Source organism: Pinus tabuliformis, chromosome 7 (genome assembly GCF_031772625.1).
Source record: "Pinus tabuliformis cultivar Carrire ecotype Pingquan chromosome 7, CPIR1, whole genome shotgun sequence".
Classification (NCBI taxonomy): domain Eukaryota; kingdom Viridiplantae; phylum Streptophyta; class Pinopsida; order Pinales; family Pinaceae; genus Pinus; species Pinus tabuliformis.
The window spans coordinates 758,094,973-758,122,526 of NC_142293.1; the positions used below are offsets into that span (position 1 = coordinate 758,094,973).

Sequence of the window (27,554 nt, forward strand, 5' to 3'; positions counted from 1 at the left end):
TCTCATCGTTATAGAAGATGATCTATGCTTAGATCTAGACAAGTCAAAGTGTTGACTTCTGTTGTAAATGTACTCTCTCTCTTTCTCTGCTGAACTTTGAAGATAAAAGAAGAATTGATCAAGGGTTTCCCCACACATTGTGGGGTTTGTCCCTGGCTCGCGCCACATCTTGTGTCCTCTTGTCTTGGCTTGTCTTCTGCGTTTTATATTTATGTTCTATCTGCAGTTTATCGTAATGCTGATGTGATTGCTAACTGTGAAAATTTAAATAAATTGCTCTAGCATAGAACATACCAAAACTTAACATGGTATCAGAGCTGAGGTGAAGACAATGCCCAAGCAAGAGTGAAAGAGCAATCACCGAAGACAGTTGGGACAAGACAGAAGGATCAATGGGTTCCTCATAATTCACCTACGGTGAAGTCAAAGCAGAGAATGTTATCAGAATGGCGTAGCGGAAGATTATGATGGTCCATCTTAAGATCACTTCATTGGGAAGTTCAGATCTAAGGGTGGAAGGAAAGGCGGATGCCTTGTTGAAATAAGTTTGGTCGTTATGCGAAGGAGTGTTCGAATGGCAGAGACACATCTCTTGATGAAGATAACAATCATTCTTGGGACATCTTCAATGATCAAAAGAATGACTGGTAATGCAGGTCATCAAGGAAATGGTCGACTCTTCCACGAAAGCAAGGAACCCCTGAATCTCTTTTATGTACCTGATCAAACTTGATGTCCATCTCGGAAATGGGAGTCAAAGGTTACAGGGTGGCACTTATCGATGGAAAGGTACGTGTTTGAACATAGATCTTTTAAAGATGTTTTTGAGTTCAGGGTTGTATCAAGTTGCAGGAAGTCCACTAGGGACCATGTCCATTGACTCAGCACTGGAGGTCTGTGAGTCAGATGGTGACTAGAATGCCTGAATTCAAAAGGAAGCATGAAGGTGCATGTCTGAAATGTACCGAAGGAAAATATTATAAGGGGACCTTTCCCCTCATGCAGCAGGTTCACAGGTTTGGAACAACCAGAGGAGTTTGATGGAAGAAAGCCCTCTATGGCTTGAAGAAAAACACCTCAGGCATAATATGAGAGGATTGATAGCTGTCTAATGCAGCTGAGATTCACTAGGAGTGAAACCGATCCAAACCATTACTCAAAGGTTGTGGATGATAAACCTCTCATACCGGCACCTATGTCTGACAGGTGCAGACCCTCTCATTTATAGGAGACAGAGGGAGTTGGATTCTGAATGTGGGAAGATAAAATGCAAGCTTGTGACTGCCTCGAGGATCTTAACTTTCAGAAGTTATATGGTAATGATGTCAGACCAGATTTGGGAAATGCCTCTGAGTTTCATAAACTCATTCGCGTTGATGTTCTTGGAGAACCTCTGTCCGGACATCTGTGTTGCAGTTAGCATGGTGAACTCATATTTGGTTGAGCCTCACTAGATTGGTGCCAAGAATCTTCTAAGATATCTTCAGGGCACAATCTCTCATGAATTGAGATACACTGCCGGAAATATGAAACCACATGATTATTCGAATGATGAGTAGGCAGGAAGTATGGAGGATCACTAGAGCACTTCTCAGTGCTGTTTGGAATCTGCCTTGATATCCTGGATGAGCAAGAAGCAGAAGTCGGTGACTCTGAGCATCACCAAGGCAGAATACATTGCTGATAGTATGGCCTTCTGTGAGGCAGTCTGGTTGCTGAAGCTCTTCAGTGAGCTGTTTGTACACTTGATGAATACCATCGTGATTCTCTGTGACAACTAGAGATGGGATTCGATTATTGAGGAATCCCGTATTTGACAATGCTCCAGTAGACAGACATCAGATATTGCCTTATCTGGGATATGGTAAGTCGATGATCAAGGAGGGTCCATCGCACTGAGATGACGTACAGGACAGAGCCCTGAGGAAAGATCAAATTTGTGATTTTCCCAAACGACTTGGAGTCGTCGAGAGACCTTTGTAAAAGGGTCCTGCATGCTGCATACATTGAGCTCTAGGAGCTTTGGGGGGCTTGCAGTTCTATTGGAGCAACATACGACCACAGGGTGACTCACCCTCCCCTGGTGGTGCGCACTGAAACAAGATGATTCGCTCTCTTGTGGGACAAGATGATTCGCTCTCTTGTGTAGCAGGATGATTAGTTCTCCTGTGAGGCCTGGATTGATGTGTTCTCCATGGCGATTGTAGCAGGATTGATGTGTTCTCCTGTGAGGCCTGGATTGATGTGTTCTCCATGGCGATTGTAGCAGGATTGATGTGTTCTCCTGTGAGGCCTGGATTGATGTGTTCTCCATGGCAGCCTGGATTGATGTGTTCTCCATGGCGATTGTAGCAGGATTGATGTGTTCTCCTGTGAGGACAGGATTGATTAAGTTCTCCTGTCGAGGCATCCTACCCATGCAGTCTGGGACTCATGGGAAGTACCTCTCATCTGATCAATGAGCAGGGAAATGAAGTTAGGGACCATAGTAGTACCGATGGACGCATCGTTGTATCTACCGTACTCCCTACGCTAGGATGTCCTCCATTGATCTGGGATCAATGATACTGGTCTGGGACCAGTGGTAGGAGTTGTACATGCTATGACGCTGACTTCGGGTCGGCTAAGACTGGTCTGGGACCAGTGGTACATACTCCGAGACTGACTTCGTGTCAGTACAGTACTGGTCTGGGACCAGTGAGAGTGGTACATACTATGACACTGACTTCGGGTCGGTTGAGACTGGTCTGGGACCAGTGGTACACTCTCTGAGACTGCGATACTGGTCTAGGACCAGTGGTAGGAGTGGTACTTACTATGAAGCTGACTTTGGGTCAGTTGAGACTGGTTTGGGACTAGTGGTATGCACTCTGAGACTGACTTCAGGTCAGTGGAGAATGATATGACTCATTCTCGATCAATTCTTCTTCTTCATAGTTCAGCGGAGATGAGCAGAGCAGAGCAGAGCCGGCAGAGCAAAGCTAGCAGAGCTGAGTTGAGCAGAGCAGAGCCAGTAGAGCTGAGCAGAGCAGAGCCAGCAGGGCTGAGCAGAGTTGGGCAGAATAGTGCAGGGCACTGATGGCAGAGATAGTACAGTGGTACACATGGATCAGCGGATGGAGTTCTCCCTAGTTGAGAGGGAGTGTTAAATTGGCAACTAGGGCCAAACTCCATGTGGGTCAACTTATTTATGGCAGCTGATATTTTTATTGGATCCCTCTCGTCGAGAGGTGTAGGATTGATCCAAAGATCATCCGATTCCGATAAGTATTTATGGAGATATGAATTTATTTTGTTTATGTAATTATAGTCAAGCCGACCAGCTCCTATGTAGGCTCTAGAAGCCCAACCGACGTGTCTATTCGTCATCCTTGTTTCCGTATAAATAGATGAGGATTTGATATCATTTACTCACACTCTTTAGGTGATCTCCTCTCCACGTCTGGGTTTTTGGTGAAGGAGAGAGAAACTAAGAGTATGCTGGGCTAAGTCATTGATGCCCTTGCCGCAGGCGCAAAGCTGCAATAAGGTTTGACTGCACCTCGTTTGGGTTTTAGGTGCAACCACGATCCTGGATAAATGGAGCAGGAATGACCTCGTGTAAGGACGCAGTAGTGATTTGAGTTTTGTACATTCTCGGCATGTCTATTGCAGTCTCGGTATTACAATGATAGGTTGATCTCGCATGACAGAGGTGCAGTTATGAACACATCTCGGAGGACGCAGTATTGACCAAAGTTCATGTTATACGCAGTCATATATATATACGCAGATTCAGATATGATGATATGCTGTTCATGTTATATATATTGTTCACGTTATACACAATCATATATATATACGCACAGCATGATAACGTTATGCGCTGATCTCAGTTAATGAAGCCGCAGTGAAAACCTATGTGCAGTCAATTATACGCTGGAACAAAGACGCAGTCCATACGCACAGCATGATAACGAAGCCGCAGTGAAAACCTATGCTGGAACAAAGACGCAGTCCAGAATGCATATAATATACGCATATAAGAATACACGTTGTGCAGATACATGCTGGGTATATACGCTGATCTTTATGGATCATATTCGTTGTTCATGGAGTCAGGGGCAGCAATGTTGATGGGAGCTACAGTCAAATATAAAGGTGCCAGAACATATACGCTGTCATCTTTGAAGGGCAGCAATGTTGATATAGCAATCAATGGTATGACTGTAACAATCTTCAGTAGAATTGTGTCAGCATATTCATGAGATTGTAGAACATGGACAGCATCATGAGATACATGGGCAGCATGATAAACATAGACAACATTACAAGATCATGAACATGAAGAGAAGAATGATAAAGAACATGGACATGGGCAGCATGATGATAATCATGATTGGTGCAAATGGTGTCATACACAGTGGTGCAGCAAGTGGACCTAGATGCAGCACTACGATAGGTGAAGTCATCACCTTGGAGGATCAGTTGAAGCAGAATGTCTTCAACTGATCTCATCGTTATAGAAGATGATCTATGCTCAGATCTAGACAAGTCAAAGTGTTGACTTCTGTTGTAAATGTACTCTCTCTCTTTCTCTGCTGAACTTTGAAGATAAAAGAAGAATTGATCAAGGGTTTCCCCACACATTGTGGGGTTTGTCCCTGGCTCGCGCCACATCTTGTGTCCTCTTGTCTTGGCTTGTCTTCTGCGTTTTATATTTATGTTCTATCTGCAGTTTATCGTAATGCTGATGTGATTGCTAACTGTGAAAATTTAAATAAATTGCTCTAGCATAGAACATACCAAAACTTAACATAATTCCAATGCATGAACACATAGGGGCATCCCCAAAAGGTTGGCAAGCACAAGCCCAAACAGAGGAGATTTTCTGGTGACAAGTTAGGCAAAATTTTCTATATGTTACACTGATTTCTCACCGCTGATTACAAAAACATTCACTTTTCTACGGTGCAGGTTTCTGTGCCAACACACCCTTAATGTCCAAGTAGGTCTATTTCCACAAGAACCCTATGATAGAAAGTTACTCATTTCATGTTTTTCATGAATGAATGGCATCCATAATAGTGTTCCTTCTCCATATTCATGGAAACCAAAGTCACATCTTGCTAGGCATGTCAGAATAACTTTTAAATCCTACCTGATACAAATTCTCATCTCTAGTTTATTTTTATTACATCATATAATGAGTGACATTTTTGGGTATTATATTAGTGTGTTTTGTTTGGATACATAACCCCCAAAAAGTCTAATTGGTTGCCTGTAAGAAAAAGTCCAATGAATCCCTACAAACATGATTTAGATAAAAGTTCACCCATTTCGTTGCAGCTAACAACTGTTAATTGTGTAAAGCTCGAAAAGGCATTGCTTTTTGATATATCATCTCATTTAGTTCCCTAGTGCCACTGAATAAACTAAATACTCTGCAAGTAAAGGCTTCTTACTATGTTTAAGAGTTTAAAATATTCTCATTAATAATATATCAAAAGAACAGGCTTTGTTTCAAAAAATAAGGGCATACAAAGTTACAAATATGTTAATATAACTAGAGATGAGAGAAATTATCGGGAAATATGGGCATGTCAACAACCAAAATCATGTTCCAAGTTCCAGACAACAGCAGAAATATCCATAAAGTTGCATTCAACAGATCATTATAAGAACCTGCAATGTGCCCATTGAAAGGCTTTGTTTCTTCTAGATTCTTGCATAGCTTTTCAAAACTGAGATTCTGTAAGATATGAAAACATAGCCCAGCTGGAAATCTGAGGAGAAATTTTAAGAACATATGCAGAGGAATTGTATGTGAAATTGTGGACTAGTCCTCCGAACAACGAATTCCAATTTTGGGCAACAAGATGGTCTATGCCCAGTTGGATTCTCCCTCAGGAGTAGTAAAATTTGGTGTGAATGTTTTGCGTACTGCAACATGGAAAAATAGTATTTCAATCATATGACGAACATATAGAGGAGAATTGCTATTGAACTAGTCATCAGCCCATCGAACACCATGTTTTGCTCCAAGATGGTATGCACCAACTGGACCTCTGCCTCCAAATTGATAAAGCTCTGGTGCAACTTTGTTCTCTTCAATTTCATAAAGCAGTGGGGTTAGAATATTCCATGCTGCCTCTACTTCATCACTGCGCATGAACAGGTGGTTGTCTCCATCCACGACATCCAATATCAGCTGTTCATATGAATCTGGAACCTCTACATTATACCTGGAAGTTCCAACATGTATTCAATCACAATTTTGAAAAATAAGAGAAATCATTCGTATCAAGTAAATGTCAATTTTACAGCTGCATGGAGACACAATTCACAGGTGTACTGGGAAAAGTGTAGCATTATAAAAATACATACAACACACATTCTTGAAAGAAATGAAATGAAGTAGGTAGAAAGAAAGATGGCATTACTTATCTTTGTAGAGCAAATTTAGCTCTGAAGAATCCAATTGTAACCCTAGCCCCGGAACCTTGTTGTTGATCTTCACAAGAATTGCTTCATCTGGTTGATCTCTAAGTATTAACTCATTGGTAGCAAGGTCAATGTTATGACCAATGCATTCACGATACAAATTACCTGGCACATGGCGGAATTGGATGCGTATCTCGACCCTATCCTTACAGAACAACACCGAGCACAATGAGCATATCTTTATGTAGATGAAATGAAATGAAATTAATATACCAAAATACGTCAAAGGGACTGTAAATTCCAGCATATCAAATGGCATAGACATTGCAAAGTCATCTCCCAAAACTACTACAAAAAAAAGTAAAGCTAAGAGAGCAAGAAGAGAAATAAAGTCCTGTATATCGAATAGAACCAGCTATAAGTCAGATCAGCTGTAAGACCTTAGGTCACTTGAATATAACGCTAAGAAAAGTAGCTTAAAAAATATCAATTGACTGGCCACTTTATAAACTGAGACACAGAAACCAATTCTGAAACACAACTACATAGGATGCTATGGGCCTATGGCTTCTCAAAAATGTTTATATGCTAGGTATCGTTACAAACAGGTCGAATTTGTATGCATACCTGTGCTTTATAAGCCCCATTCCAGCTTTGATCAAGAAAGGGACTCCATCCCAGCGTGCATTATCAATATATAAAGCTGCAGCTATGAAAGTTGGGGTAAGACTGTTGAAGAGGACATCGGATTTGTCCCCATCTTTTAAGACTCTTGCTTTATACTGACCAAGGACAGCATCTTCAAGGTGTAGCTTTCTCATTGACCTCAAAACCTTAACCTGTAGAGCTGATCATAAATATATAATGAATGAAAGGAGGAATGGCCTGAATAACCATCGCAATCAAAAAATGAGTTCCTCAAAAAATTATCTTGCGTTGACCTTTTCACTTCGAATATCTTCTCCATCAAGACCTACTGGCGGTTCCATAGCAAATAAAGCAATGGTCTGCAAAATATGACTTTGGACGATATCGCGGATGATTCCATATTTCTTAAAATACCTGTTTAGAGTAAAATATTATCAATGTCTTCCAGGTTGCAAATTCAAACAAAACGTGAAGGAAAGTACGTGATTACATTTCTTTTCCATCAAATTTAATAGATTAAATGTAACAGACCAGTAAGGAAATTCATTAAAAAAATGTGTACACAATAGTCGTAACAGATCATAACAGAGTAACATAATTTCAAATGCAAGCATATATTATGAACGCTTCAAATATAGCATTTCACGCTTATCTCAATCAATCAGTGTAGCTTTAGAGATGGAAATGACATAACGCAAGAGTTGAAGACATAAGTTACATTGAATAACAAGCAAAGTATCAAAATAAAGATGCGTTGAAAAGTTTCTAAAGCAATATGGACAGAAATATCATCTTATCATCAATATCAGCAGCAATTTAATAACCAAAACAAGACCAAACACAAACAAAAGAAAAAGAAAAGGAATGAGAAGTTAATGCATAAATGGTTACTCTAGTTGAAGATAAATAAGGTGAAGGATGAAAAGGTGTAATTAACATTACACTCGCCAAAATGTAAAAGTGAAGGGCTAATTTTTCAATACCAGCAAGGGACAGCCCTCCCTTTTTGGCCTGTACTAGCCTCGCAGTATTCAGAAAGGAGCAAGCAGAACTTTCCTACACTTATCTGGAGCTATCTCTATTGCTATATATTGCTATATACATGGTCACCTCATTCCTTAATTACAACCCCAGGGCCCATACACATCTCAACGTGCAGCTTTTTCCTTCCATATAATGCATGTTCTCTCCATAACAAATGGATGGTGGCACGTTTAATAGCACACCTCACTCACTTGCCCCATTGGGTCTAGGGCAATTTGCTCACCCACACAAAATGAGCACGTAGAGTGGTACAGCCAAATGCCTTGACTCCTCTTGAACCATCTCATTCCATAATCATGAATATTTCACTTATTAAGTCAATTAGCAAAAAATAATTTGGTTGAATATAATAATAAAGTTCCTTAGTTCAGAATCTATAAATGCATTTCCATAGACCATTTCCATCCTTCCAAAAAATACAAGAGCATGTGAAATTTCTAATAAGAAATCCTACTGTAGTAACTAATTTATTTCACCTACTTATCTCTCACAATAAGTTATTTACGAAACCCTTCAGTAAACATTAAAATAAATTCTACTGCAGTTATCACATAATTACATAGAGAAAATAACATTGATATAAAAGCACAAGAATCAATCACATCAACACAGTTGTTTTTGGACAATTGCTCCCAGAAAAACCCAATGTGGGAAAACCGGTGTAGCAGATGAGGGTTTTTTTAATCTTCAACAACAATCGCTTTACAAGAAACAATTCCACAGAAAAACTGAGAAACTTCTGAGAGAAAACACCTGCGACAGTTTCTCCTCCTCCTGGAGAGGTTCTGACACCTTGGAGACCCTTCACCCACCTCTGCATCACTTCCGCATCAGCCTGCGTGAGGACTGCGTCTTTAATGGTGTTGTCTCCCTGCTCTTCCCTCTATGCTGTCTCTCGAATACCCCGCATCACCTCCTCCTCAGTCACTGACTGTTGCTGATGCCCTCCTCTTCCTTCCAACTCTCCCTCTGAAATCGAACTCCTTCTCCTTGAGAATCGATTTCCCTCGGGGTACTGAGTATTTGCCCAGTGTATCTCCAAATGACTCTCAAGTCTTCTCTTATACTTTTCCTGTTGATGAATCAACGACCGAGAATAAGTCTCTAATCAACCGCTAAGATTAAAATAGAATTGATCCTCGTTTCTTAGAAGCTTCTCACCCATATATTTATTAATACCCATTAATATTTTTATTTTCCTAAGTTTAGACTTAGGAACCCATTAAAAATATTAATTATTTTAATAACTCCTCATCTGGGTGGAATTTCTCCAAACGATTTCTGGGTCTTGGAGATCTCATGTGTTCTAGCCCCTCCACAAAATTTTGGAGCTAGAGCACATCCAATGCTACCCAAAATCAACACTCCCTCTTAGCGAGGAATGTGCTCTAGCAATACTTCCCAACAGAAGCATCACACTGATCCACGACATCGGTCCTCTGCGTTGTTGATGCTCGGCCAACTGCCCCTCATCCACTGTGCTGCTGCAACCTGTATTGTTGCCCATGACACTGTAACTGTCACTACTACATCTGTATCGTAGCTCCCTCTGAATATGTTGCATCATGCTGCCCATAGCACTGTCACTGCTAACTGTTGCACTGCAACTCCTTATACTATCCGCTTCTGCTACTGAAATGGATTCTTCACTATCCCCATCTTCTCCTTGAAGTAAACAAATGTTGTTCTTCCTATGGCCTTGGTGAGAATGTCTGCCACCTATTCTCCTGTTGGGGTGTACCTCAACTGTACTGCCCCTTGTTGGACACAGTCTATGATAAAGTGACACGTGATATTGTTAAAATTGGCAACTAGAGCCAAACTCCATGTGGATCATCTTATTTATGGCTTCTGATATTTTTCCTAGATTCCTCTCATTGAGAGGTGTAGGATTGATCTGAAGATCATCCGATTCCGATAAGTATTTATGGAGATATGAATTTATTTTGATTATGGACAAATTGTCAAGGTCGGCCAGCAAACTTATGTAAGCTCAGAAGCCCAACAGTCACGTCTATTCATCCTCAACGTTTGCATATAAATACGAGGAGCATTCTCCTCATTTGGACAATTCATTCACTCATCTTCTCTCTCTCTCCTACGCATAAAAGGAGCCTCTCTCTCTCTCACACGTGTGGCTGAAAAGAAGACGTCCTAAGGCAAGGAAGACGCAGAAAGAAGTACGCTAGGGCAGCAGGTCATCTCTTTTAGAAGCGTTGACCATCCAAAAGTGCGGATTGGGTGTGGTTGCCTCTCCTAGGCAGGCTACAATTTTTGGCACAAAAATCGAGGTGATCTGACCTCTGGTTTGACCGGTGTTGACTTCCCTAGTTTAGGGCTGCAAGTTGACTTCAGAAATCTGCAAATTGACTATACTTTTGGGGCTGTTCAAGGGCTGTTTCTTCAGGCTGTTTGAGGACAAGTTGACCAGAAATTGACCAAGCATTTTAGAGGTCAATTTCAACTAGTTTGACCAAGTTTGACTTTGTTGATCTAGGGTTTGTTGCTACTGATATAAAATTACAGAATTCAGATTTTGTACTATTTCTCTCTGCTGAACTATTGAAGATAAAAGAAGATTTGATCAAAGGGTTTCCCCGCATTGGGGTTTGTCCCTGGCTCGCCGCCACATCTTGTGTCTCTTGTCTTAGCTTGTTTTCTATTGATCATTTAATGTTTTATCTGCACTTTACTTAATGTATATGTGATTGCTAATCTATGGGTAATAAGAAGAAAAATAAGCATAGAACATACCATAATTTAACATGGTATCAGAGCTGAGGTGAAGACAAAGCCCAAGCAAGAGCAATCACCGAAGAGTGCTCTGATACCATGTTAATTCCTCATCCAAGGAGTACGGGGGCAAGTGGTCCTTTCGAGCTCTGCTTTCACCGTGGCTTGTACGAAAGCCTCGTGAGCCTCCACATTAGATTCAAGAGAGGCCAAACCCTCATCCATGCGAAAAGATTATGAAAAATATTTTACTAATCCACCCCCCACCAACTCCCTGACACCACCCCATGATAATTAAATGAAAGACAATGAGAATTTTCCAAGGGAGATCTAACCAGAGCGAACATATATATCGGGATCAAGTGAGATCAATGGGCGTCAGTAACTACCCCTCCTTGCCAAACGCCAGCTACGGTCCACGCCAAAGAGAAATTTAATGAGAAGGAAAAACTGGAAGGAATGATGGCACAAGGACATTCAAAAGATGCTTCGAGCAGTCCAAATACCCTTCTGTACCTTCGATTTCACCCCTAGAAGATCCAGTTCAGTGATCTGACGATAAATGTGGATATTGAATAAGGCACATGCAACATTGCAATTACTACCTTCGTCACTCCAGAAGGGGTAAAAAATAGGAATAAAATCCCGAAAAGGAAATGTCCAGAATAAGCCAAGATGTCCTCGAAATTCTTCTCAGAAGTTGGGATATCCTAATTTCTCATCGTCGGAAAAAATACGAGATGCCGGAAAAAGAATCCACCACCCTAGAACTCCATTATCGATCACAGAATGTCTCTGATAGTGGCAGAGAGGATACATGATCAAATAATTTGAGCGCTCTTAACAGGCCCAAATATACAAACACCTACTACTCAAGCCAGCATTACCAACATTTAGACACCACCACAGCCTAGCCCCTGAAGAAATAGTTTTCTTACAGCGACACCCAATTATCTATTCTGTCGTCACACAGTGAGAGATCTCAGAGAGAATTGTTTACACATATCCTCTCTTCACCCACCATATACAATCAACATTTAAAATAATCAAAGACACAGCTTCTCCTATTTGGATATGTTCTATATGTTCTCTTCTTAGAATGCAACATGTCGTTAAAATTTCTACCATTCATAAACAATATGCACACACCCCACAGATACAAAACCAACAAAGACTGCAATTCCACCGGCAACATAGACACGGCCACCCTATACTTCCACCCCCACAACACCAAAAGTTTGTAAAATGTGTCTCCAAGAGGTCTCACAACAACCCTCGCACCCAAAATACTAATGTCATCCGGGACAACAGAAATCCAAAGAATAAGAAAAATAGGAATGAGGTTCAGAGGGAGGATTGGTGATCACAGATTTTGTAGGAAGGGAAGAAGTTGGGCAACCAGGGAAAAAACGCATTTTCATAAAAAGGAAAGTCATATAAGGACAATCAACAATAGCCTGATGGTAAGTGTCACCGCCCACAAGCTGGCGTTTGTGATGTGCGACGGGCAGTGGTATAACCTTCGGTTAAAGGCGACGAGTCATCATGTGCGACGAGCTGGGCGTTCTGTTAAACGTGCCCAAGGCAAACGTGTGACAAGTTGCGACGACGAGACGAGTTGCGACGAGCCAACAAGAGAGTCGAAAAACCAAGCGAGTTGGTGAAGCAGACGTGTGGTTGGGGTGAGCCGACATGACTTTGGCAATTCGATGGCTGAATTACATGGTCGCCTTGGGCAGGGCGACCCACCTTATCGTTTGGAGGACACATATATATATGGTGGACGAATGGAGGGATAAGGCATCAATCAAGCGACAAGCACTCAAGCAAGTTCGAGCTACATCTTAACTTGGATGAGCAAGAGGAGCGCACTTGAGGAGGCAAGTGTGTAGGCAGATCGAGCGCCGAAACACCTTGTCGAGGTAGATAACCGACGCAGCATTTGGTGGATGAACCGCAAGTGGGCGAGCCGCAGACAAGTCGTGCAGGCAGGTCGAACAAGCAAGCTAGGTGGACAGAACCACAGGGCGAGTCGGGTAAGGCGTAACCGCAGACGAGTTAATGGACGGAGTTGCAGAACGGGCGAGTTGGGTGGACAGAACCGCAGGGCACATCGGACGAGTGACACAGAGTGCGCGCTGCCACGGACGAACTGCCATAGTGGACTCGCCCACATGGCGAGTCAACCTGCGGGTGCTCCTGCCTGGAGTGTTGGACAACAACATGACACTTGGTTTAGGTTGAACGGTGAATGCGACGGGTGAACGATGAAGCGACCGAGCAAACGGTGGGCGCCCTTCCCAATGGAGAGTTGCAGTAGGCGACCCGAGAGAGGGCGCTCCTGTCCGAGCACGAGACAAGCCTGGGCGAGGCCGAACGAAGGACAACCCAGGGTGGGCGACCCTGAACGACAGTCCGAACTGAAAATTGGCAGTTTTGCAAAGGTGAATTTGGGGTTGCCTAGCAAAGGCTGTGATTGTAAAGATATTTATAAATTTGTATTACTGTTATCATTCGGGCATACTCTAACCAAGGAGTTGCCCCTCCCTTTAAAAGAAGATTTTATTCTCTGTGCATATATTTATAATGATGATGATAAATGTTTCCGCTATGTAAAAGAATGATGAATGCTTAGTAAATTGAAGAAAATATTCTAAGTGTTCAATGTTAGGCGTAGTCCGTACTCGAGAGTATTGGTGAAAAGAAATTGGGTAGCGGTGTCGCACCTACCTATGTGCGGTTGAAAGACTACCGCCAGGATAGGGGTGTGATAGGTGGTATCATAGGCTGATTCAGAGAACTAGTTGAAGTTGATCCCATTACACTTCGTGACAAGGATCAGAGGCTTTTTGGGAGTGATACAACTACACTTCATGACAATTGGTATCAAGAAGCTTTTTGCAGGTTGAAGTGAAAGCTTCATGACAGTTGGTATTGGGTTTTTGAAGCTAAGGACCGTTGAGGATAAAGCAAGTATTGAAGACTTGTCAAACGGATGAAGATGGTTGAAAGAGCATTTCAAAAACTTGAAGACATGACAGGTTATTGGAAAGACGAAATGCAGAAACGCTATGAAGCTCTTGTGCAAGAGTGGGAACTCTTGATACATATGGGAGACAGGATAGTGGACATGTGGAAGGACTTGAATAATCTTCATGGGAAGATTGTTGAACTCGATGAACTTGATGAGAAGATATGACAGGGTGATCGTAGACTCCAAGAACTCATGGATGAACGAGTTCGACTAAGGGAGAAGAGCACCATGGCGCAGGCAAAAGTCAAGGAACTTGAGGATGAAATTAAGAAGGACTTTCTTGGTAGAAAGTCATTGTGATAGAGCAAGATGAGCTCGATTACATTGACAGACTTGGGGACTATCACCGAAACATGAAGGAAGATGTTCGGAAGATTGGGTCACTTCGGATGGAAGGAGTCAATGTGTGCTTGATAGGTACACTTAAGCAGAAAGCGATGGAGGAGAAGCTTGAAGGAACTCAAGCTAAACCAGGATCGAGTTGCTTAGATGAACCGAACAAGGAGCTGAAATACCTTAAGAAGGAAGTCAGGTCAAAGCATAAGTCGAAAGACTCTTCTAAGGTCGAATTGTTGAAGAAGGTTGTTGAAGTAAGATGCAAGATCAAGCCTAGAGAGGATGGTGATGCCTTGAAGTTGAGTTTTGTGCAGGTAACCGTACATGGAAAGAATTTTGATGCATTGGTGGACACGGGGGCTACTCATAGCTTCCTTAGCAGGAAAGCAGCAAGATCTTTTGGGAAGAACGCTGAAGTGGGGAGAGAAATGAGTGCTTTCAAAGCAATGAACTCTATCATGAAAGTTGTGACAGGTGTATTGAAGGACACTTAGGTGAGAGTGGGTTCATAGTTTGGAAAGTTGGACTTGCGGATTGTTGACTTGGATGATGATACTATGGTGTTGGGGCAGGACTTTCTAAAGCTGCACAAGCCATACCAATGGTGGACCAAGACATTGTCTTGATTACAGCTGAAGGGAAAACTATGTTGGTTCCGATGAATAGGAGAAGTTGCTTGGGATATAGACCAAGGATGGCTTCTATGACTTTGTATCCAAAGGATCTGAATGTGAAGCATGATTATGTGGAGCAAAGAGGACTTGGATGTATGACTCAAACAACGAAGGAAAGGAAGTTAGTTGACTTTGTTGCGAGAGCTAGAAGAAAAGATGAAGGTGGAAAAATAGTTTCACACATCTTGAAACACTTGACAGGTGCATCTTCTACAAAGGATCTTCACCATGGAGTTGCGGATGAAGGAGTTTGAATACTTCTTCAAAGGCAGTGGTTGGAGAAGATTATGCAGGTAGAGATCTGGCTGGCATAGTGGATTTTTGTAGGTATGCCATGGGCATATATGACTTTCAGTTGATGAAAGACAAGCTTGAGAAGCTTGGTTGTACACATGAGGAGGTTGAAGCTGTGCACAAGTACTTGAGGACGCAGTATCAATCAGATACATGGGTGGATGAGAGTCAGGGAGGGAACTTCCTAGCCCTCCTTTCTCGATAGACAACCTTGGAGATAGGTGTGTGCAGGTCCTTGATAACTAGGAGGACTGCACCACCCTTACAAGGGGCCTTGGAGATGAGGCTTATTTCTTTGACAGGTTGATGATGCTTGGATGTATGCAACTGTATGACAGCACATCGACATTAGCATCATGGGCAGCATGTTGCAGATGAGCTGATGGATATGTCATGGACCTGGGCGTGGCTTATTTTTACACTTGGATGGATTCTTGATCAAGTTGAGATTGTGACAGGATGTTGAGAAACAACCAACGATGACCTAAGGAGGTACATTCTCATGGTTTGAGCATCACGGTTGGATTAGCTACCCAACTAGTTCGATGACATGAGGGCATACAGTGCACTGAGTTTGTGTCAGCTAGATGTCTTGGTTGTGGCTGGGATGTTGTGTTGGATGGAGTATTATGCAGTGATTCACATGATGACGATACATGATGAGGTCAGACACGATATATGTTGTAGTGATGGCATGTAGTCGAGTTGGAGGGACCAAACCTTCCACGATAGGGCAGCATGTGGATGTGCAACAGATGTGGATTGATGATCATGGATTGAGGAGACTTCCTGTTTATGGAGACATAGACCTTGGTGGTTTATGCGATGTTGGAGCAGAGATGGGCAGCATGGACATTTTGGAGATGTTGGAGCTAGCGACACTTTGTGATGATGGATGATGGTGTTGTCGAGGACGACAACCGTTTAAAGTGGGGGAGTATGTCACACCCACGAGTTGGCGTTTGCGATGTGCAACAGGCGGTGGCATAACCTTCGGTTAAAGGCGACGAGTCAGCATGTGCGATGAGTTGGGCGTTCGGTTAAACGCACCCAAGGGAAACGTGCAACGAGTTGCAACAAGCCAACAAGAGAGTCGAAAAACTGAGAGGGCGAAAATCAACTAAGTGTGGAGAAGTGCGACGAGTTTATATGGAGTCGAAAAACTGAGCGAGTTGGTGAAGTCGACGTGTGGTTGGGGTGAGCCGACATGACTTTGGTGATTCAATGGCCGAATTACATGGTCGGCCTGGGCAGGCTGACCCACCTTATCGTTTGGAGGACCCATATATATATGGTGGACGAATGGAGGGATAAGGCATCAATCAAGCGACAAGCACTCAAGCAAGTTTGAGCTACATCTTAACTTGGACGAGCAAGAGGAGCACACTTGAGGAGGCAAGTGTGTAGGCGGACCGAGGGCCGAAACACCTTGTTGAGGTAGATAACCGGCACAACGTTTGGCGGACGAACAACAGGTGGGCAAGCCGCAGACAAGTCGTGCAGACATGCCGAACAGGCGAGCTGAGCAAACAGAAAGTAGGGCGAGTCGGTGAAGGCGTAACCGCAGACGAGTTAGCAGGTGGAGTTGCGGAACGGGCGAGCTGGGTGGACATAACCACAAGGCAAGTTAGGAAAGCAATACGAAGTGCGCGTTGCCACAAACGAGCTACCATAGCGGGCGCGCCCACACGGCGAGTCAACCCGCGGGCGCTCCTGCCCGGAGTGTTGGACAACAACACGACACTTGGTTCGGGTTGAACGGTGAATGCGACGGGTGAACGGTGAAGCGATTGGGCAAACGGTGAAGTGCGGGTGCGGAAGGCGACGGAGTGGGCGCCCTACCCAATGGAGAGTTGCGGTAGGCGACCCGAGAGCGGGCACTCCTGCCCAAGCATGAGCCAAGCCTGGGCAAGGCTGAATGAAAGGCGACCCGAGGTGAGCGACCCTAAACGACAGCCCGAATTGAAAATTGGCAGTTTTGCAAAGGTGAATTTGGGGTTGCCTAGCAAAAGTTGTGATTGTAAAGATATTTGTAAATTTGTATTATTGTTATCATTCGGGCAGACTCTAACCAGGGAGTTGCCCCTCCCTTTAAAAGAAGATTTTATCCATTGTGCATATATTTATAATGACAATGATGAATGTTTCCGTTGTGTAAAAGAATGATGAATGCTTAGTAAATTGAAGAAAATATTCTAAGTGTTGAATGTTAGGCGTAGTCCGTACTCGAGAGTATTGGTGAAAAGAAACTGGGTACCAATGCCGCCACTGCCTATGTGCGGTTGAAAGACTACCGCCAGGATAGGGGCGTGATAGTAAGCATGGCGGCTAAAAGAAATAAGACCATAATTTGTAAGAGTGCAAAGTATGTTTCGTCCTCACCAGAAGTGCAAGATGCCATGTGCGAGACATTTCTCCTGGCTAGAAACCTGGCCCTACTATATCCTGACTGCAATTCCACCAGCACTTCCCGTCACGCTTTGGTACCTACCAAAGCTTAAAGAATATACAATAGATGATAGAAGGAAGAGGTCGAGTGTCAGATCTCATTTAATGCCAAGGTGATCCTATCATCCAACGAGTTGGAGCCCTTAATCAAATCCATGATGATTATTAGCAAGTCCCTGATTACTAAGTTTTGGATATCTTTTCTTCCAATTTTCAGACGTTGATATAACCCATATTCCTTTGTGAAATAGTAGGATAAATGGCCAAAACTCAAAGAATATACAACTCAAAGGTTCCTTCGGGGTTATAAATAAATCACACCACCAAGGCTCACTTACCATTTATTACTAAAAGTACATTAAAATTATTGCGCCTAAGAAGCGCTCTTCAGTCCAGTGTGCAAGAGATGTTGTAAATATTTTGACTTTGTCGAAATAAAATGAAATAAAAATAAAAATTAATATACCTCTATGTTAAAATAAAATTTCTACATTTTTATTTTATTTTTATCAATTTTTGTTAGGTAGTTAACGTAAATTTAAAATAAAAATAACTCTATGTTAAAATAAAAATTCTACATTATTTTTTTTTTATTAATTTTTGTTGGGTAGTTAAGGTAAACTTGACCTGATCAAGTTACCTATGGTTTTTGGGCCCCAGACTTATGAGAACCCATGGTATTACCCATACTATTCATGTGGAATATAGCCTATTTAAAGGGGGGATTAAACCAGCTTCGATCCATCTCAACTCTGGATCTACCAAGCACCGGAGGGATCAAATCTCTTGAGATGCACAGAGATTTGATCCCTCTCAGTGTTTGGTAGATCCAAAGTTAAGATGGATCTAAACTGGTAGTTAAATAAGGTAAATTATAAACTTTTCCCATAGAAAATTAAATTATTAACTTATTTATAGTCTATAATTTTATTTATATAAATAGTTAATAGATTAGATTAATTATTATTTATTCCTGGTATATATTATTTATTTTATATAAATATTATATATTACAAATGTCTAGAAAATAAAGATTAAATATTTAAAATTTATATATATATTTTATTTTTTTAAAATTATAAATTATTTGTTAATGCTGTTTTCTCATCATATATGAACGCACCCTGTCTTTTCAAAAAGCTGGTGGATCCGGATCCAAATCCTGGTAACTTAGTAATTAGGTCATAGGACGCTTCTGCCTGTAAGTAATTACCGATGTGTTTCTCAAGTATGATAAAAAAATTCCACGTATAGGATGTTAGTTTCAAAACGTCTCGATGACGCAATTTCTCAGACTACAGCAAGTGTTCAATAAACCTTTTTAAAATAAACCCTGTCTCATCAAATGGTATCCAGTATTCTTGTGTTAAATAGGCACTTGTTTGTATGTATTTGGTATAACTTCGCATTAAGAATTTGATTTCTGTGGCGAAAACAGTCACTTCTCAGACGTTTGAATACCAACTTTGCAAATAGCTGAATAAAGCCGAAAAGGAAAATCAGAGGTTATAGCGAGATGCATTTACCGTCCTCTTCCTTCCATTCCCCAATCTTCTGATACTATCACCTGTAGTTCAAAACAAAGTTCTTTCTGGTCAGGTTGCAACATCAAATGACTACAAAAAGTCGTGCAAATGCTTCGCTCTATAAAATATGGTTATACCTGTACATTTCGTATGTATGTCCGGCTCCATAAAGGCACAAAGACAAGATTAGAGAAGCGCAATACTGTGAGGTTCTCGATGAGTTCCCTCCCTAGAAGATGATTTATCCTGCATTTAATGCTTTTAGTAACTTGTACCTCCATGTATAACATGCTACTTTCTCATATATCAAGTTGTTCAGCTCTATGGAGAGAGATATTCTTGAATTTCAAATATATCATGCTAGCTTTGGAATATCGTAGATAAATACAACAATCATATTTCCTATGGGATTTCTAACTTATTTTACACAGATATAATCCACGTTATCGTTAGAATCAACAAGAACAATAAAAAATTCAACGATCATGTAAGTTGAAGAACCTGTAAATTTGCTGCTCTGAAAATTTAGAAAGCAAACCCTGTGCCAACTTCGCTGAAGATTCTGTGTCATATCCAAAAGGCTTCTCAACGATTATACGATTCCATCCCCTTTTGCTCTGAGCATTATCTGCTACACATGTTGCCACATTGAGAAGGGCTTCTTGTGGTACAGACAGGTAAAATATTCTATTCGCTGCCCCGCTGGACTGGAAAAGTTAAGAAACAAATGATTTAGTCAATACAGAACCTGTAAAATTCAAATTTTGCTATAAAGAAAACAAAGACAAAAACAAAAAAAATTGTGAAAACAGGGTGACAAAACAAAATGGAGGACCACTTCACATATGAAGGAAAAACAAGAAAGATGCCCCAGATCTAAAGAACATAAAGCAAGTGCAAATAAGCTATTTGACTAGGTTATATGTACTCTAGAAAACTCATATTTGTGCTCTCTCAAATGTCCATTGTTATACCTCTAATTGTCGCATTTGTGAATCAAGCCTTGCCATTCCTTCACAGCTATCATAACTTCCAAACAGATAGAAAGTCCTCCTGAGGAACGCATCCACTTTCTCACCACAGTTTTCTCTGCAAATTTTTGATATTGGAAGTCCATTAGTCTCTTTTGATTTAAGAAATAAACTTACCATCAGAAAGTTACCGTCATACTGATGACAAGCAGCAGAACCTCCTTGGCATAGAGAACCAGTAGTGTCTATGAGGATATCCATTTAAGTGCAAATGAAAGGCAATTCATTGTACAGCTGTTTGTAGTGATTTTGGCATAGGATCAGCCCCTATATATAATATGCTGTGAATAAAATAGGCTCATTGCCTAATTTGATATGAGCTGTTTCTGAAAATGGTTGAATAGAGATGGTAAGTCTCCTACTATAACCTAGCCTGAAGGCCAAAATACAAAAAGACGTTGGAGATCCAAACAACGGTTACAATGAACTTTCAAGTTTTATCAGTATTCTATGTCATACCTCGAGTCAAATTTGTAAGTACTTGGGTAAATTATATTGCATATTATACCTCTTTTACCAAATGTTTTAGCTTTTCAAATAATGGGGTTCTCACTTTCTTCCCTCCACCATGGATTTACTCTCAGGGCCATCAGGCCCATGCTTAGAAGTTAGAATTCTCATTTTGCTTGCCATCCAGAATTTGTTTGTATTCACTACCATTCTAGTGCAGATTTGGCATCTTTTTGCACAGTCCATAGCTCTCTCCCAACTTCAACTATTGGTAGCCACTTTTCTTCAGCAACTATTAAAGTTTTCAACTGTTTCAATTTTCTACTGCATTTGACACTTGGAAACACCGCCAGGCATACCATATGGTGTTTCCAAATATGGAAACACCGTACAGTATGTCTAGTGGCATTTCCAAAGCATTTTTACTATTTCCAATGACATTTCAAGCACTTTTTTCCAAAGTTTCTAGGTTGACATAAGTGTTTGAGAGGATCTTTGAAGCTATTATCCATCCACATACGTGAGTAACCCTAGGAGAAAAGTTTTCTCCTATGATAGAGTTTGCCAACTAGCAGCCCCTACCTACCATGATCCACAAGACCTCTCACCCATTCTCTGGTCAGCACATTCATTGGTCTAGCCTACTCATCCAACAAAGGTGGGTCATCTATTGTGCAGTACATTAACCATTCTTACATTCAGGTGCTTTAATTAATGTTTTGAGGCATTTTAGTATGGATTGCAGGTTGAAATTGAATTATAGACCACTATTGGTTGTGTACTTGTTCCCTTATTTCATATTGTGATTATCATTTGCCCCTAATCTAGTGTGACCTTCCTTAGGGTCTTTCTTTCACTACTTAACAGGGGCACAAATGGGAGGCTCTGATGATGGTAGCACTCCATGCTATTCATATTTAACTCTTGCCATCAGTCCCCAATGTCATAATCCCATATTTTGATTGGTTGTTGTCAGTGGCTCGTATTGGTCTGTTAATTTATGGTATGTTCTATGCTTAGTGCATTTTACTTCAATTTCTTCTTATTAATAAAGTAAAATGCAGATAGAACATTAATAGATCGACAGAAAACAAGCCAAGACAAGAGACACCAGATGTGGCGACTAGCCAGGGACAAACCCCAATGTGGGGAAACCCTTTGATCAATTCTTCTTTAATCTTCAATAGTTCAGCAGAGAGAAATAGTACAAATACATAAATCTGTAATTTTATGACAGCAGCAGCAAACCCTAACCAGCAAAGTCAAATCTGGTCAAACAAGATGAAATTGACCTTCAATATGCTTGGTCAATTTCCTGGTCATCTAGTCCTCCAACAGCAAGAAGAAGCAGCCCATAAACAGTCCCAAAAACACAGTCAAACTGCAGTCAACTGAAGTCAACCTGCTGCCACAAACTAGGGCAGTCAACGCTGGTCAAACCAGAGGTCAGATTGCCTCGGTTTGCATGCCAAAAACTGCGGCCTGCCTAGGAGAGGCAGCCACACCAAAACCGCACTCCTGAAAAGTCAATGCTTGGTCAACGCTGGTCAAAACATCTTGCTGCAGCTTCTGCGTCCTCCTTCCTTGCCCTTTTGCGTCCTCCTCCTTCCCACATGTGAGCTTCTCTTCCTTGTGTGTAAACCCAATCAGCTAAGGAGAGAAGAATGTGTGAGAGATGAGATGAGTCAATATTGCCTCAACCACAATTGTATTTATATGATATACTGGGCAAGTGTGCCACACATTTAGCTGCTGGCCGACTTTGACAATTTGTCAAGTAAATACAAATAAATTCGTATCTCCATAAATACTTGTCGGAATCATGATCGTTAAATCAATCCTACACCTCTCGACAAGAGGAATCAAGGAAAAATATCAGCTACCGTAAATAAGATGACCCACATGGAGTTTGGCCCTAGTTGCCAATTTTAACATGGTCCCTTGTTGGCCTTGTCTTATGAGAAGGGGTTGGAAATATGTGAGGTTGATGTAGCTATAAGAAAAGAAAAAACGTAAGCCAAATATCAAAATGCAAAAGAATGGCAAGGGATGTAAAGCAATAAAAAATCCAATCATAGCTTGAGCCCTACCCCCTCTTATATAGCCACGTGTCCCTGAGAATGCCCAAGTGCCTATAAAAGTAAAAGGAACCCTCACTAAACATCCCGACCTCAATGAAGCAATAAATTGTGCAACATCGAAGGGGTATTATATCATCATAAAACAATGAAGCTTGTTAAACAAGCCATATTAAACCAGGAAAGAAAAAGGCAAATTTAGAGGGTTTCGAAAAACAAAGTTGAGAGAAGGTAACTCAATTAGCTAAAGTGCTCCCTCTATAAAGGTGCTAAAGGACAATGGTTTGCATAACCTGGTATAAGACAACAACACCTTTCATGAAGTAAACCCTAAACCATGACACCTATCACTTGCACCTATAATCAGAAAGGATAAGCCTCGGAATTGTTCCTCCCCTTTGGATTGGAAGCACCTAATAAGGTCATGTGGTAATTCTTCCATATCTAAGTAGTTTAACATGTGCACAATCATAACCTAGTAGGATATTTGAACATGATACTTGTGAGAAGTACTTTGATGGCTTTGATATTAACTATGGTCCACCTTGATGCTTTTAAGTTTTATGGTTCTTATACCCATGATGTTGATTTCACTTGATTCCTTGAATATGAGTTAGATGATTATTACAAGTATAGCCAGGATCCCTTGAGGGATGATATGATGCTTCTCCTGCAATTTGTAGAGGATGTCCAACTAGATTCCATGAAGACGTAATACACTTTATGGAGGACATTGGAGCCCCTTTGAGGAGCATTGACCTTGATGAGGACATAGCATAGATGATGTGACCTTCCTCCTACCCCAAGACCTTGGATGTTGACCTTTGATGCTAGGGCGTTGCCTTGGAGAGTTGGTACACCCCTAAGTCTATAAGACAACCCTAAGCTAGTAATGTACCTTCTTGATGAATGTTGTTTGTCTCCTGTTGGGACCCATTTGGAGGGGTAGACACACCTTCTACCTTGATGACATCTTGTCCCAGCTTAATGACATCATCCTAGCATCCCTTGTGGAAGATGGCATCGAGCTTGAGAGGGCTATTTGATAATAAAGCACCCCATTTGGAAGGGAAGACATGACATATGGGATAGGATACATCCCTTGAGCTATTCATTGCACCTTTTCATGGAGAGGCATGCCTTTTGGATGATGATGTCACTTTTGGAAGATTTTTGACTCACGCGTGTGGGTTAATTGAAGCTTATATTCACGTTATTTCATTTTTTGGCTATATTTGGGGGGTCGGCTCGATGATCCATCCACCTTGTATCATGGATTTAATCATTTTTAGGGATTTTTCCCTAATTTGAAGGAAAATCGAGTTGGTTACCCTCATATAAATAGGGGAGTCGATTTCCTCTTTGATCATTCTCACACTTAGATCACACTTCTATTCGTTAGTGATTTTCTCTCTCTTGTTCCCAATGGAGGATTAGTTGAGTGTGTTTCTTGGGTGGATCTTGTGATATGATGTGATCTCTTTTCATGGATGCTTATGGTGGATCTTGAATGTTGCATGGTGAAGTAAGTTAATTTATTTGTTCTATCTTGGTATTATGTTCCATGGGACTAATGTTTTTGTGTTAAGTTAGTTTATTTGGCATTTTCTCCATTGTGCTTTCTTGAGTTAAACCCTTCCTCTAAGTATTTGAGGAATAGAAATAAGTTTTTGTTTCCCTTAATCATGCAGAAAATTGAGAACCTAAATTTCAAACCTTATGGTAAAGTTAGTTTATTTTCCCTAGTTTTGTTTCAATTCAGAATCGTTGGAAAGAAACCATAGAAATAGTTTATATCCTAGACTCCATATGCCTAAGATTGAGAAGGCAATAATCTATCTCACTTATGGCACTCATCTAAAATACAAAAATATTCTTTATTTAACAGTAGATTAGGATTAAATTGTAACAAAATCTAGTGTGTTTAGCATTTAATGACTTATTGATGTATGCCCTAGCATTAGGTCTTGTTTAAAAGTGCATTAGAGAAGCTAATTAAAAAAAATTCATGCATTTTTAACCATTTTCTAGGGCTGACATCAAACTTTATTTTTTATTACATGCTTTATTAACTGTCAAAATTTGTTGCAATTTTATACCTAGTTTACTCTCAAAATTAGCCTTAATCTTAAGTAACTTTTACACAAGTTTAACAACAAATTTGTTTTTATACATTTTTGTTTTGTAGCAATTTGTTGGCCTAAAACCCTAGTTTATAATAGCTTTGAGTTTTTCTTGATTTGGTGTGTTTGGGTATCTTATTTAAGAATCCTTAGGCTAACCCTAGTCTTTAGATTAACCCATAGGTCTTTTCAACCCAAATCTTGAACTTACTACTTCATCCACTAAAAACCGTACTTTATCATACCTTTATCCAATGGATTTTTGTTGTAGAACTCTTCAAGGGCATTTAGCTTAAGATCCTTAAGTTACATTATCCCTAAGCCCTAGCCTCCCTTGTGTTGGATTGTGGCATTCACTAAAGAGAGGGGAGTAGTCACTCACCTAGAGATGCTTTGCACTAGGTACTAGATTTTGCTATAACAAATCCCATAGAAAATTATCACCTTATTTGTGCCAACAACCCTTTAAGACAAGAAGAAGTCAACATTTACTTAATTTTTTTAACATTACCATTAATTGTTTTAAGATGTTTGAGAGTGGTTCCAACCCATTAAGACAAGGAAACAATAAGGAGATTGTCAACTTTTACTTAAATTTTTCATATTACCATTAGTTGTTTCAAGATGCTTGATAGTGGTTCCAACCTCATCAGAGTTCATATGGACAAAGTAGAATTTCATTCATATTCAAAATTCAACAAACTAAACAATTTTCAAGATTTTAAGATTTGCACAATTATAGCATTTCCACTAGATTCTATAGCACGTATGAGTGTATGGGATCAGCATTAGTCAAGACCACCATGCTATGAGATTTTGCATCATATAATCATATATAAGAGTTAGTATAAACATGGGTCTCCTTCAAAAATGTCATTTATGTGTATCATTCTTATTTTCTTGCAAGACAATGTATTATTTACAACCAAAATATATATATTATTTTTTATTGTAGTGTTTCCCCATGTGCCCAATTTGGGGGGGTCGCATTTCCGAGCATTTTTGTTTTGAAAACTTGTAGATATTTCCACGTTTTCTGCGTCCTCCTTCTTCCCACGTGTGAGCTTCTCTTCCTTGTGTATAAACCCAATCAACTAAGGAGAGAAGAATGTGTGAGAGATGAGATGAGTCAATATTGCCTCAACCTCACTTGTATTCATATGATATGCTGGGCAAGTGTGCCACACATTTAGCTGCTGGCCCACCTTGACAATTTGTCAAGTAAATACAAATAAATTCGTATCTCCATAAATACTTGTTGGAATCGGGTGATCGTTAAATCAATCCTACACCTCTCGATGAGAGGAATCAAGGAAAAATATCAGCTGCCATAAATAAGATGACCCAAATGGAGTTTGGCCCTAGTTGCCAATTTTAACATGGTCCCTTGTTGGCCTTGTCTTATGAGAAGGGGTTGGAAATATGCGAGGTTGATGTAGCTATAAGAAAAGAAAAAACATAAGCCAAATATCAAAATACAAAAGAATGGCAAGGGATGTAAAGCAATAAAAAATCCAATCATAGCTTGAGCCCTACCCCCTCTTATATAGCCACGTGTCCCTGAGAACGTCCAAGCGCCTATAAAAGAAAAAGGAACCCTCAATGAACATCCCGACCTTAATGAAACAATAAATTGTGCAACATCGAAGGGGTATTATATCATCATAAAACAATGAAGCTTGTTAAACAAGCCATATTAAACCAAAACAGAAAAAGACAAATTTAGAGGGTTTCGAAAAACAAAGTTGAGAGAAGGTAACTCAATTAGCTAAAGTGCTCCCTCTATAAAGGTGCTAAAGGACAATGGTTTGCATAACCTAGTATAAGACAACGACACCTTTCATGAAGTAAACCCTAAACCATGACACCTATCACTTGCACCTATAATCTGAAAGGATAAGCCTCGGAATTGTTCCTCCCCTTAGGATTGGAAGCACCTAATAAGGTCATGTGGTAATTCTCCCATATCTAAGTAGTTTAACATGTGCACAATCATAACCTAGTAGGATATTTGAACATGATACTTGTGAGAAGTACTTTGACGGCTTTGATATTAACTATGGTCCACCTTGATGCTTTTAAGTTTTATGGTTCTTATACCCATGATGTTGATTTCACTTGATTCCTTGAATATGAGTTAGATGATTATTACAAGTATAGCTAGGATCCCTTGATGGATGATATGATGCTTCTCCTGCAATTTGTAGAGGATGTCCAACTAGATTCCATGATGACGCAATACACTTGATGGAGGACACTGGAGCCCCTTTGAGGAGCACTGATCTTGATGAGGACATAGCATAGATGATGTGACCTTCCTCCTGCCCCAAGACCTTGGATGTTGACCTTTGATGCTAGGGTGTTGGCTTGGAGAGTTGGTACACCCCTAAGACTATAAGACGACCCTAAGATAGCACAAAAATGTGGAAATATCCTGGACCTATTTTCATGCGCTTATTTCATCATTTGCTAAAATTTTGAAAGTGTCATTTCTAAAATTTGTACCACTTTGAGTGACATAGTAAACAACCTCTTTCATTTGTTGGCTCTTATTTTCCTATAGGGTAGTCTAATGTGGCTTCCTCTACAACACAATAAACATACAACCTCATCTTTTTCCAAGCAATCTTAGACCTTTGTCAAAATTAGATCGATCTAATAAATTTCTAGTAGCCTTTTTAGTTTTTCCTCTTATTTATGGAGTATGTAACA

The 27,554-nt window shown here is 40.6% G+C and overlaps 1 protein-coding gene across 2 annotated transcripts in view; it reads right to left on the reverse strand.

Moving 5' to 3' along the window:
- Nucleotides 1–5,626: 5,626 nt before the first annotated feature.
- The window catches only part of LOC149249739 (inactive glucose-6-phosphate 1-dehydrogenase 4, chloroplastic-like), a 315,894-nt gene continuing 293,966 nt past the window's right edge, over nt 5,627–27,554 (reverse strand). Inside the window, exons 5-12 of one of the 2 annotated variants that reach the window (XM_089458775.1) lie at nt 20,135–20,249; nt 19,662–19,867; nt 19,298–19,406; nt 19,161–19,201; nt 7,365–7,485; nt 7,051–7,262; nt 6,423–6,623; nt 5,627–6,224 (exon numbers count right to left, since the gene is read on the reverse strand). In XM_089458775.1, coding sequence (XP_089314901.1) covers nt 5,987–6,224; nt 6,423–6,623; nt 7,051–7,262; nt 7,365–7,485; nt 19,161–19,201; nt 19,298–19,406; nt 19,662–19,867; nt 20,135–20,249 — 1,243 coding nt within the window. In that variant the 3' untranslated portion in view covers nt 5,627–5,986. Of the gene's footprint in view, nt 6,225–6,422; nt 6,624–7,050; nt 7,271–7,364; nt 7,486–19,160; nt 19,202–19,297; nt 19,407–19,661; nt 19,868–20,134; nt 20,250–27,554 lie in introns of those variants that run through there. The other variant, XM_089458776.1, reaches the window with a different exon arrangement.